The sequence below is a fragment of the Macaca fascicularis genome, chromosome 17 (assembly GCF_037993035.2).
Source record: "Macaca fascicularis isolate 582-1 chromosome 17, T2T-MFA8v1.1".
NCBI classification, from domain to species: Eukaryota; Metazoa; Chordata; class Mammalia; order Primates; family Cercopithecidae; genus Macaca; species Macaca fascicularis.
The window spans coordinates 5,621,996-5,634,471 of NC_088391.1; the positions used below are offsets into that span (position 1 = coordinate 5,621,996).

The window sequence follows — 12,476 nt, forward strand, 5'->3', positions numbered from 1 at the left end:
GCTAAAAAAAAAAAAAAAAAATCCCCCAAAACTGGTCATGTTTTAAGAAAGTTTACAGATTTGTGTTGGGCCACGTTCAAAGCTGTCCTGGGCGGCATGTGGCTTGTGGGCCGCGAGTTGGACAAGCTTGCTCTAGAATACATTAATCTTTAGTATTTGGGACTTAGCTTTTCCTGGCTTAAGTCTGGAATGGCTATTGGTATTTCTTTTTAATGCATAGACTCTAGGAGTATACTTTTATTTTTAACAACCCCACAAAACTTAATAAAGATAAAAGATTTGGTTAGTCAACAGATATTTTATTGTGTATTTCGGGAAACTCTTTGAAATGTCACTCTCATTTATATAAAGGTCAGATAGATGATTTATGAAGGTAAAAGGTCATATTGATGATCGTATAGATAAGGGTCATATTGATGATTCTTATAGTAACAAACAAAAAAATGCACCTGTGGGCATTGAGCTGGTTGCTTAATTACTCGCTGCCCCATTTTTATTATCTCTAAAAATAAGCATGCTCCTCATTTGATTGTTATGAGGATTGGACGGAGTTACACGTACAGATGCTTAGAACAGTGGTAGGCTCAACAATAGTTGTGCTTTTTATCACACTCGTCTATGGCACCTTAGTGACATGGCAAAGACAACAAATTGACCTGGCAACCTGAGTGGATTGTGGAGGCCTTGGACTCAGATGATTCGTATGCAGCTCTTTGGCAGTGCTCTTGCTTGTTAAAGATTTTCTCATATTTTAAACTTTCTCACTTCTGTGTCTGAGAAGAAAACGTGATACACAAAATGTCAACTCAACAAGAGAGTCGGGAAAAGCCATCCTACTGGGAAAGTCTATTTTGTGTCAGTGGAGTTGGGAACGAAGGTGAATGAGTTGGTCTCTGTAGTGACTTGCTCAAATCTGACTGCATGTATTTAGTGGGCTAAGATTGCTGATGGAGTAGAGTGTTGGGTTCATATGACCAGTGATTGTAAGCAAACAGGACAGGCTGATTGGCAGGAGAAACTGGCGTGATAGTTCTTGTACTTGACTGCTGACTTCCATCTGCTTGGAGCCTCCACCTCCCCAAGAAAGATTAGAATGAATGTCAAGAGAAACATCAAGGTGTTTTCATCGTATGTCTTTCAAAAATAGTAGGATTAGGCAAGTCAGCTTTTTGTTTACGAGGAGACTTTGTAGACTAATTTTTCTTTCTAATACATACAATACTTAATTGTATATATTAATCTGTATTATATAGTTATATTATAAATATCTCATACTTACAAGAGTTGGATGGCTTGACTCTCAACATTTTCCACATTAAGGAAGAGATACCTGAGCAGGGCTTTTGTTTTTTGAGACGAGCGTCTTGCTATGTTGCCCATGCTGGCCTTAAACTCCTGGGCTCAAGCAGTCCTCCCGCCTCAGCCTCCTGGGTAGCTGGAATTTACAGGTGCACTCGCCATGCCCTGCAGAAGCCGCGTGTGCTGGGGCGCACCGCAATTCCAGTCACTGTAATTTTAAGGATTGTTTGGAATGCAGAAGAATGGCGTGAGGGAAGTGCATTAAAACACTTACCTGTTTTTAATTTCCAGAAGATGGAATGGAAGGCGGGAGGAGGAAAGGAAGCAGTGTAATGAGACGCGCCCTGATATTTCTCTCCCCGGGGAAAGTTTCCCTGGTCGGAAAGATGAAGTATGTGGGATAAGTGAGGGCACTGAGGAGCAACAGGGAGGTCCTGTTTTCTCAAACTGCCCACCTGTGCTTCTCATGTGGTCTGGGAGCTGATCTGAAAGCTCCTGGGGCTTCCCTGGGGCCCGGCTTGGCAGGGTTGTGGATTGAGGCTGACAGAAGGTGGCAGAGAGAGCACAGCAGACTCTGTAGGCTCTGCAGAGGGTGCCCAGGTGAGGCAGAGCCATCTAGGGAACACAGATGCCCTTTGACAAAGCCAAGCGAGACCAGTCACAGACATAGCCCAAATGCCAGCAACGGGACCAGGGATGTTATTCTGCAGACCCGAGGAGGCAGAAGGCATTTACGTGCAAGGATCCTAACTGTTCCCCACGCCCCCATCTCTACCCTCCGTGGACCCAGCACCATTTTCAAGAGAGAAGCCAGAGGAGGATGAAGTCCTCTAGGAGCTAAAGCGTCCTTATTCAGGAAAGACTGAATACCACTTATCTTAACTTTTCACATTGGACGGAGCTACAAACAAAACTGGACATTTTCATTTTTTCCCCAGCTATCTATACTGGATGATGCCTTAGGAGGTGAGTCAGATTAGTTGCAGACAAAATTTGAAGAATTGCATTTTCTCTGTCCACTTAAGACAGAATGTGAAATTTTGTGTTCACGTGATTCACTCGTCAAACATGTTTACTGAATGCCTTCTGCGTCCCATTTCCTGGGGATGCAGAGGTGATGAAGACGAGCATGGGCCTTGTCCTCCTGGAGCTCCTGTAGAATGTTGGCAGACAGAAAATGAATATACACATTTTGTGGAGTGGTATGTGCCATGCAAGAAATAATGTGTGGTGTTAGGGAAAAAGTGAGAACGGGAATGGTGTAGCTAGGGCGTGGCCACAAAGTGCTTCTGTGGGGAAGTGACATTTAAGCTGATGCCTGAGTGACAGGAAGAAGTTAGCAAAGCCTAGGGAATGACATTTGAGGTGAAGGAAAAGTAAGAACCAGGTCTGTGGAGAAGGAACAGAGTTGATGTCTGGAGGAAAGAAGGTCATCATGGGTGGGGTTCAGGAGCAGCAGGAGAGGGGTCATTGATGTCACTGGGGAGGTGGGCTGGCTATGGGGCTGGCTGCAGTGAAGCCATGTGCCTTTGGCCAAGCTGTGTGGGTCTTCAAAATGCTTAGGACAAGGCTGGGTGCAGTGGCTCATGCCTGTAATCCCAGCACTTTGGGAGGCCGAGGTGGGTGGATCACCTGAGGTCAGGAGTTCAAAACCAGTCTGGCCAATATGGTGAAACCCCATCTCTACAAAAATACAAAAATTAGCCGGGCATGATGGCGGGTGCCTATAATCCCAGCTGCTCGGGAGGCTGAGGTGGGAGAATTGCTTGAATCTGGGAGGCAGAGGTTGCAGGGAGCCGAGATTGCACCATTGCACTCCTGCCTGGGCAACAGGGAGAGACTCCGTCTCAAACAAAAACAAACAAACAAAATATGCTGAGGACAGGCAAACCACAACTTCAAAGGAAACCGCCCGTCTCCTAGATTAGCTGTTTGAAGATGGTGTTTATGCATATTGAATCAGCAATGAGATTTTAGAGCTGGTATCCCTAACTTGGGTCAGTGTTGGGGTCCTAGGAACAATGGAGAATGTCTATCCTAGCAACAGAGGAAGTTGCTAAGGAGAAGTCACTGGACTTGTATTTTTAAACCTCAACCAATCCAGCCCAGATGAAAAATTACTCTGAATTGAGTGTTTGAAGCATAGCTTTTCTTTTTTTGTTGGTTTTTGGTTTTAGATATGACATACATTTCCTTAAAAGCATATTTGTTTTCATTTAAATTGCAGGATGAATTTAATATGTCTAAGGTATAAAATGGGTTTCGAGGAACAGAAGCCCAATTTATATTGCTGTACTTATTGGAAACAGGGCTTCAAATTACAGTGGCTCAACTTTCACCCACTGTGCTGGAGCCAACTAGGTTGTAAGTAAAGTATCACCAGCATGTGTCCCTGCTCACGTGCAATTACACCTGCAATGCTCTGCTCTTTCTCTGCACAGCCAAATCATGATCATTCTTATAAGCCTACTTCATATGGCTTCCTGAATGAAATCACCCTGTTTCTTTGGCCCCCACTGAGACTGGCAGCCATCTTTATGCTTTGAATTTCCACATTTCTCGCTCTCTGTTGCTGCAAAAATGGAAGCTTATACCCGTCTCCCTACCCACTACTTTGCAAAATGCCTTCTATCTAGGAGGTGCTCAATAACTGAATGCATTCCACACCCAACAATATTTTAAATCGTAAAGAATCCACGGCCCCTTACCTCTCTTTGCATCTTCTCTGATCTGAGAAAAAGAAAGAAACCAACAAGTATTGCAGTCATAACAAATCCTGACCCATCGGTGTCGCTTTCCCTTTGTGTTTATTTCTTTGGAATTCTTGGATAGAAGTGGATTGCAGATGCTATCTTTGGAGAGATGCGGTTTGTGCAAAGGAGGGTCTTGAAAAGGCCTTCGAAATGTGTCTGGCAAGGCTAAAATCATCACATTTTGCATTTGCACAGCATTTTCATTGTGTCTATTTGATTAGGAGAAATAATCAGCCCAAGTGCTTCCCCAGTGGCTGAACTGCTTTTGATGTGTCTGTATTCTGAAGGATTATAAAACATCTTTGTAAATATGGGGTAGAGGCCATAGTTGAACTTGAAACTCTTTTGAGGAGCGGAATGTGTGTGTATACACATGCGCACGTGCCTCATGTTACAAAGGTTTTGTAATGACTGCACTGTTTTTCTAGAGATTTTTCTGGGGGCAAAGAGAAAACTACCTTTACGTACTTTTCAAGTACCTAAAACATTAGAAAAAAGACATAACCAACTTCTTAATTCATGTAATAACAGTTTGAATACCTATGTTTACCAGGAAATTTCAGCTATAGAAATTTAACTGGGAGTTGGGATATAATCAGGCTGTGAACTGCAAAAGAACTTCGTTTATATAAGGGCTCAGCAAACCATGGCCTGTAAAGTAAGACTGGTTTTTACATTTTTAAAGATGTGTGAAGAAGAAGAAGAAGAGGGAGAAGAGAAAGAAGAAGGAGACTATAAGACAGAGACCATATGTGGCCCATAAAGCCTAAAATATTCACCAACTGACACTTTACAGAAAAATTTGCCAACCCTTGATTTATGTAATCGATTTCTATTTTGCAGATGAAGAAACCAAGGCTCAGATGGTAGCCTGCTTACCTAAGCTCACACGAAGCAGCCTGTTCTATTAAAGGAGAATTGGATTCAAGTTTCTGCAGATCTGGCTTCTAATCATATCTTTCATTTGAGCTAATATGGTTTTGTGACTGATAATAAGGTTTCCCTTTTGGCTCTATCATTCTAGAGTTCACAGAGAAATGTCTACAATGCAATTCTAACATCAACTACCTGGAGTGAGGTCAGACTTTACAGGTTAAGGGCACAGTCCTCTAGAAGATTGTCCATGCTTCAAATACCAGCTGCAGGCTCCGGGGTTCCCAGACCACCTGCACATCTGACCAACTGGCTACATATTCAAGGGTCCCACTGCCCCTTCAAAGAACTCCAAAAAATTTTATTACAGTTTTATTACAAAGGACAGAAGTCAGGACCAGCCAATTGGAGACACAGAGGTTGAGGTCTGGGAGGGTCCTGAACATGAAGCTTGTGTGTCTTCAAGGTGTGTCTCTTCCTGGCATATTGATGTGAATCACCAACCTGGGAGGTTCCCCTGAGTTTCAGTGTCCACAGGTTTCTATTGGGCTTTCATTATGTAGGCATTATTAATTGGATCATTGGTCACATGAATTCAACCTCTATCCCCCTTTCCCCTCCCCAGAGGTTGGAAGGTCAGACTGAATCACCCGGCTCAAACCCCCAACCCTCTAACCACATGATTGGCCTTTCTGGGATGGCTGGACCCCATTCTTAAACCATCGAGCAACCCACCATGAGTCATCATCTTAGCATGAGCTCAGGTGTGCACAGAGGGGTCCACCATGAATAACGAAGATGCTCCTATCACTGGGAAATTCCAGGTTTTAGAGGCTGCCTCGCAGGAACTGAAGACAAAAACCAGACATATTATTGCACAACAGTGTCCAAGCCCCGTCTGACTCCACCTTGACTTTTCATTCTGTGCATAAGGAGCACAGGTACAGCCTGACTGACGTGGGACGGCCTGTGTGACTGATGATGGGAGGAAGATGAGGGTGGCCTGTGTGACTGATGATGGGAGGAAGATGAGGGTGGCCTGTGTGACTGGTGTAGGAAGGAAGATGAAGGTATTTCTTTCCAAAGTTGGGTTTTTTTTTTTTTTTTTAGATAATGAAACTTCTTTGCCAGGGAAATGGACTAGATGTGTCTCAGGCATGTTTTGGAGTTTTAAACATTTTGAATTAAGTTAGGGTGAAAATACTGCAGTTTGGAGTTAAGGATTTTGTTTCTGTGTTACTTACGGCAATGAAACAGTAATAATTTGCCCTAATGTTGACTCTTCTTTTGTGTTTAATCCCTTATTTGAAGTTCTTAACTCCCTGACCTATTTAGTTTATGCTTTTATGTATGTTACATAAAAGTTATTATAAATAAACTAATACATACATACATATTATTATAATATTTAATATATTGGAGCAAATTTCAAAAACTTCTCAGCATTTTTCATTTTCTTCCCCAAATCCATCTCCATGGAATTTGTTTATGTAATGGATAGAAACTGGGTGTTGTCCTCACTTTTACCTGCTCCCCTGACAACGTGAGGTCCGCCATTGTCCCTGCTTCCTCGCCAGTGACTTCCACATTCTTGTTGCCACACACACATTCTAAGTGAGTGAAATGATGAGGAATCTGAGTCATTCAGTGAAATGAAAAACATGACCAATCGTGTTTAGAAGGTTGAAAATATGAGAATATACATTTTGTACAATGAAGTGAACGAAGTACATGGAGGAGGCATCAACCAGAGAGCTAGAGCTGGTGGAAGGTGAGCGGCTGGCAGCACTGGAGCAGCTTAGTGAGCGTCCCTCCCCTTCCACCCCCTCATGCTTCTGTGGGTCACTGGTGTGTCTACTGTAACCGATCTGCTCTCCTCTGCCCTTCCCTGTTCTTCACTTGTCCTCTTATTGTGGTCTCTGGGGGGCATTCTCTACCATCTCTCTCGATTTCCTAACATTCTGTTCTTTCTCCAACCCTGGGCAGAAACTCGGAAGGCAGCAGGAGGAGGACAGGGGTGCTTATCTCATTAGTCTTGCACTTCCCACCCACTTTGGGGCTTCATCAAAACCTGCTGGCCCAGATGTTGCCGTGAAAACTTTCCTCTGTCAGATTCAGCCTCCTGGGTCTGGGTTGTGGCATCTAACAGCATCTGTGCCAGATTATCTAAAATCCTGGGCACCTGGTGGTGATCTACAGGTCAATAGGAATTTGTCCTTCCTCTTTAACCCTTCTTGCTTTTCCATCTTATAGGGGAAAACAGGTTCTCTGTATACTGCTTTACCATACTAGTTAAGATATGTGGTTATGAGAAGTTTATAGAATGATCCAGTGGTGGCTCATGGAACCCAAACCCCCTAGTGCAGCTGGGATCTTGGAGAGGACCGGACCTAGGACCCAAAAAACTGTTGGGGCTGTTCTTCATGCAGCTGCCTCATCTCTATCTCAAACAAAATCCTTTCTCTGTCTCCTGGTCCACTCAGAGGTAGAAGATGGCCATCTAGAGACCTGGTGTGTGTACGCTAATAGGTCAGCCACATTCAGAAATGGTCCTTACTAGTTCCCATGTCAAAGTTCCCAGGAGAGAGACCCTTGGTGGCCCAGTTTGGACCAAGTAACCATCCCTGGTCCAAAGAGCTGTAACAAGTAGACGGGATTGCACGGTATGACCCAGCTCGTGGGCTGCCTGGCTTGTATGAGGAAAGAGGTCTGGTTCAAGGGAGACAGACAAGGGAAGGGCTGGTTCAGCGACTGGGTAGGTGCCTTTTAAAGGCACCTACTACATTAGCCTCTTATGTATTCATTTGACATATTGTTTCAGACTGCCTACTGTGTGCTAGGCATGATCCAGGGCACTCTATCCAGGGATGGAGCTGTGAACAAGACGAAGTTCTGCCCTCATGGCCTTGACCTTCCACTGTCTTGTCTGCATTTCCACTTTGCAGGGTGGGGGCAAATTTAGTGCTTTTCTCTTTGCTTACTCTTGTTCTCTTAGTTCTTTCCCTTCCCTTTGGTTTCTTTCTCAACTAATAGATATTTATCGAACTCCCACTCTCTGCTGACACGGCGCCTGATTATATGGGGGAGGTGTAAGCGTATACTCATTTTATGTGGTGGTATTTGCAAAATGCATTAACTCAGAATTATCTCATGAGTCTGAATTTGAAACCTTAGTCATAATGTGCTTTGCTGTAGATGGTATAATGTTTCCTTAGGCAATATGTTTTCCACCATTTTTTTTGAAAATATTAATGTTTTTCTCTAATACAGGGTTAGGTTGAGATGAGGCCACTGAGGTAGAAAAAATTTATCTGAATCTCAGGGACAGGTGCGGGGTGGTATAACTATTTCTACCTAGAAAAAAATCCCCAGATTTCCCCTGCGGTGGTATAGAAAGCTGTGTTGGCCTGAAGCATGCTAGGTAGGTAAGTGGGAGATATTATTCCACTTCAATCTGTCATCACTAGTTACTCGTGTCAATACTTTTTTTCATTACAATATTTGTTATCCAACATCTAAATTCTTGTTTGGAAAAGTTATTGTTCCTGTTATTATTTCTATCAGTGATTTTTTTTTTTTGGTCCCAGTCTTCTTCCAACCTCAGTGGTCTCGTGTTTCTTCCTTTTCTGGTGCACACATTTAAACCTCACCTCCCCAGAGATCTTGCAGAGTTTTCTTTCTTTCTTTTTTTATTTTGGTCGAGATGAGGTCTTGCTATGTTGCCTAGGCTGGACTCAAACGCCTGGGCTCAAGGAATCCTCCCAACTTGGCCTTCCAAAGTGTTGGGATTACAGGCATGAGCCACCGTGCCCAGCTCAGGGTTTTCTTTCGAGATGTTTCTCATGTCCATCCTTTTATCCCATCCTCCATTTAATTCATGCTTTTATCATCTTGCTTCTAGATTGTAGAATTTATTTCCTACCTGGTCCCCTTATCTGTATATTCTCCTCTCCTGCTGTTCCCCCTTTGCCGTCACTGCCGGATGCTCTTCTCTCTGGCTCAGAAATCTTCTGTGGCCTCCTGTGACCTTCAGGATGAAGTTCAAGCTTCTGTGCTTGACATTGAGTCATCCACAGTCTGGCCACAGGCTATTTTTTTTGGTGAACTTCTTTTCTCCTTTTTCCCAGTTTGGACCCTCAGGGTTGATTTGTTTTTTTAGTTGGCCCCAATACCATTTTGTATGCTTGGGCCTTTGCTTAAGCTCTTCTTGCCCTTGCCCACAATGCCCTTCCCTTTCCTAATCCACACCTCACCCACATTGCCAGGCTCTACTGTCTGTACTCAGAATCTATTCCACCACCTGCCCTCCCCCAGCACAAAGAAGCTGCTGACCTCTGAGCCTCCTTAGCACCTTTGGGCCCACTCTTAGTCACACACTGGTGAGTAACCAGGGTTACACCTTCATGCCTTAATTGAGGGAACATTTTCAAGGGCAGGAACCTGATCTTTTGTTTTTGTGTTCTCAGCGGCATCTAACAAGTGATCCTGACTGGGTGCTCATCAGCATCACTTAGTGAGCTTGAGAAACAAAACACAGTGACCACAGAATCTGAGAGGGCAGGGCCCAGGAACGTTGTGAGAGCTGCATTGGTAATACGAATGCACAGGGGAACTGAGAGCCACTCGGTGAGCAATGAACCACTTTGACGAAGCTCTGTTCAGTGAACCCAGCCTGTCCCTACTGTTCTGGAGCTTGGGCTCCTGGGTGCAGTAAGACAGAGCATCCATAAATAAACTCAGGTAATGATGATATCTGGTACTGTGGAGGAAGACAAGGCAGGGTAAGTGGGCAGAGAGAAAAGCAATACTTCCATATAGGCTAGCTTCAAAAATATTCTCCATCTGTCTTACATCAGCAAATGCTCCAACACCTGTCTTTCCCTTATTGCAGTCCGGGCGCCCCAGCTGGTGGGCCAGACAGTCTGGAGAAGGGATTCTTGCTCTCTGCTGCCGCTTGCTGATGAGTAGTGGACCAAGCAGTGTCCAGTGGAGCCAGAAAGACCCCCGAAAGTGGGAGGTTGGAGGGAAGGAGGTGAGGGATCATGTCTGAGTGAGGAATAGCCAGGGTACTGTGGGCACACACAGAAAGCAAGAGGAAAACTGGAGTGTGCCTGGCCTGTGACCAGGGACCCGACTTGAGCCCTGGAGCCTGCATCCACTAGGCGTCCCCATCTGGGTGAAGGGAGAAGCCTTAGCCCATTTCAGACTTAACTCTTACTTAATATTCAGAATAATATGTCAACTTTCAGTAAACGAGTTTACGTTTCGCTTGTCCCTTTCTTAGGATAAAGATTATCATCCTTCTAATCACTTGAAAAAGATGATGTAGCCAAAACTTTCAAAGTGTTTCTCTATGACAGTGAAAAGTATTCTTTGTAACAGGGAAGTGAAGGTTTGCTTGTGTAAGATGTCAGTTTTTTAATGATGTGCAACGTCCGTTTCTTTGATAGTTGGAAAGCGTGGCAAGTATTAGAGGGCTAATGTATATTTAAGAAAAACAAGATAAGGCTTCATCTGTAGGGTATTAATTTTTCTGAAAAGACACCTCTCCTCTGAAGGTCACTTCTCAAGCTGGGCAGCCCCTTCTAACAAGGGATGCTGCTTTAGAGTTGGAGATGAGGTTAAGATCTACGTGCCTGTACCAGTTTCAGTAATAACTGGATCCTTCTCTAGGTCTAGGCTGGAACGTCTCAAGTGAAGGTTATTGGGGGGCGGGGGTTTGGGGCCACCCAAAAAGGCTTGACCCATAGGACTGAAATCAAGTACTGAGCTAGGCTGGCGTGCCACGTAGCCACAGAAACAGTAATTTAAGCAATAAAATGAAAGCTCGCTCGCTGGTCCAGAGCTGGGTTGGGACAGCTAGTGTACTCAGTTCTCCAGGTGCCTGGAGGGAGAAGAGCAGCGGATCCCTTGCAGACCATGGTAGGAGCAAGCTCTTCACCCTGGGGTCTGGGAAGCCCATTTGTACTGCCCAGAGGTGTGCTTTCGCCATCTCTTTCTGCGGTGGCTGCTTACAGGGTGCATTTCCATTGCTGCTGTCTCTGTTCCTAAGGAAGATCAACGGAGCCCAGAAAACCCAGTTCCAGAGCTCAGTTCCCAGGACTAGAGGGTACGCTCGGCCAGATGGCTGGGGGTGCCGCTGGCCTTGGCGCCCCCGCGCGATCAGCCTCCCCGGCCCCGCACACAGCTTGGGCGTCCAGCCCGGCCAGGGCCCTGCAGGGAGGGAGCGCAGGAGCTGGGGGCGGCTCACCCGGGGCGGGGCTCGCTCCACAAGCGCCGGGGGCTGCGCGGGGCGGGGCCGGGGGCGGGGCCGGCCGGGGCTGCGGCGGCGGCGGCGGCGGCGGCGTCTCCAGGGGGAGCCAAGGTGCAGAGGCGACGCCCGCCTCACCCGAGCATCCTTCCCCGCCGGTGGCCGCCCGCCCGCGGCCCGCGCTCGCCGCCTCCCGCCTGGCGGTTGACTTCTTTGTGTCGTATTCTCTGCCTGCGCCCTGTCTCTGCAGGACCAGTTCGTTCTTCTTTGGGCTACAAGAAGGCAGAGGATGAGATGTCCCGGGCCACGTCTGTTGGAGACCAGCTGGAGGCACCCGCCCGCACCATTTACCTCAACCAACCGCATCTCAACAAATTCCGCGACAACCAGATCAGGTAGGAGAAGGCGGCCGGCTCGCGCGGAAGGCGGTGGAGTCGCAGCGGGGAAGGGGCTCGCCCTCCTGCGCGGGGCTTGGCCGCGCACCTGGCCGGCCCGGGTCCGTCTCCAGAGCCTTCCGCGGCCCCCTCCCCACCCCGCCAGCCCGCAGTGCAGCCCCGCTCTTCCAATGGGCTCGTGCGAACGCAGCCCTCACCGTCCTCTCCTGCGCATCCGTTCTGCGCCCAGCCTGCCTGTGAGCCCTGAGAAGTTTTCCCTCTCATGTCACCGACAAAAACGAGGTCTCTGCTCTTTTCATGCCTGGGCTTCCTTCCCGGAACCCCCTTCTAGCCTTGTTTTAAGCCAGTTGATAGCTCTCTTTAGCAATTTGCAGACCGTACTGTGGGGGACGTGCTTCATCAGGGAATCCCACAAGTCACAAGGACTCACATTCAGTTGTCAGTGGTCTACGACAATTGTTAAGAGGTCTTCGTTTGCTGGGAAACTTTGCCCAGAGTTAGCAGAAAGATGGACAGAAGCTAGCGTTTAAATGTCTACTTTTGCTGGCGGCTATGTCACACGCTCTGGCTATAGCAGCTTAGTGAATCTTCATAACCTCTTGAAGCGGGCCAGGAGACTGGAATATAAAGATGCTAAATAATGTACCTTACAGCTCCTAAATGGCAGACCTGGAAATTGAACCCAGCCCATCTGACTACTAAGGGTAAATTTTTTTTCTGCTGTGCAAAGCTAGTTCTTTAGCACGGGTGTGTGTACATTTTCAAATTTCATTAAACTTTCAGGCTTAAACAACTTTGTATCTGGGAGTGACTTCAGAGGATGTAGTTCTGTGAGCGGCTCAGATCACCGTGCTTGGGTGTAGAGAAGTTCAGTGATTTATCAGGTTACGCATAGATTATTGACAA

At 46.3% G+C, this 12,476-nt stretch overlaps 1 protein-coding gene across 5 annotated transcripts in view; it reads left to right on the top strand.

The window, feature by feature from the left end:
* The window catches only part of ATP8A2 (ATPase phospholipid transporting 8A2), a 651,919-nt gene that overhangs the window by 94,870 nt on the left and 544,573 nt on the right, over positions 1 to 12,476 (top strand). For 4 of the 5 annotated variants that reach the window (XM_045376972.2, XM_065533079.2, XM_065533080.2 and 1 more), the window contains exon 2: positions 11,426 to 11,570. The exons of the other annotated variant lie outside the window; for it this stretch is intronic. In XM_045376972.2, the coding sequence (XP_045232907.2) occupies positions 11,426 to 11,570 (145 nt within the window). The remainder of the gene's footprint in view (positions 1 to 11,425; positions 11,571 to 12,476) is intronic. 5 annotated transcript variants of the gene reach the window in all.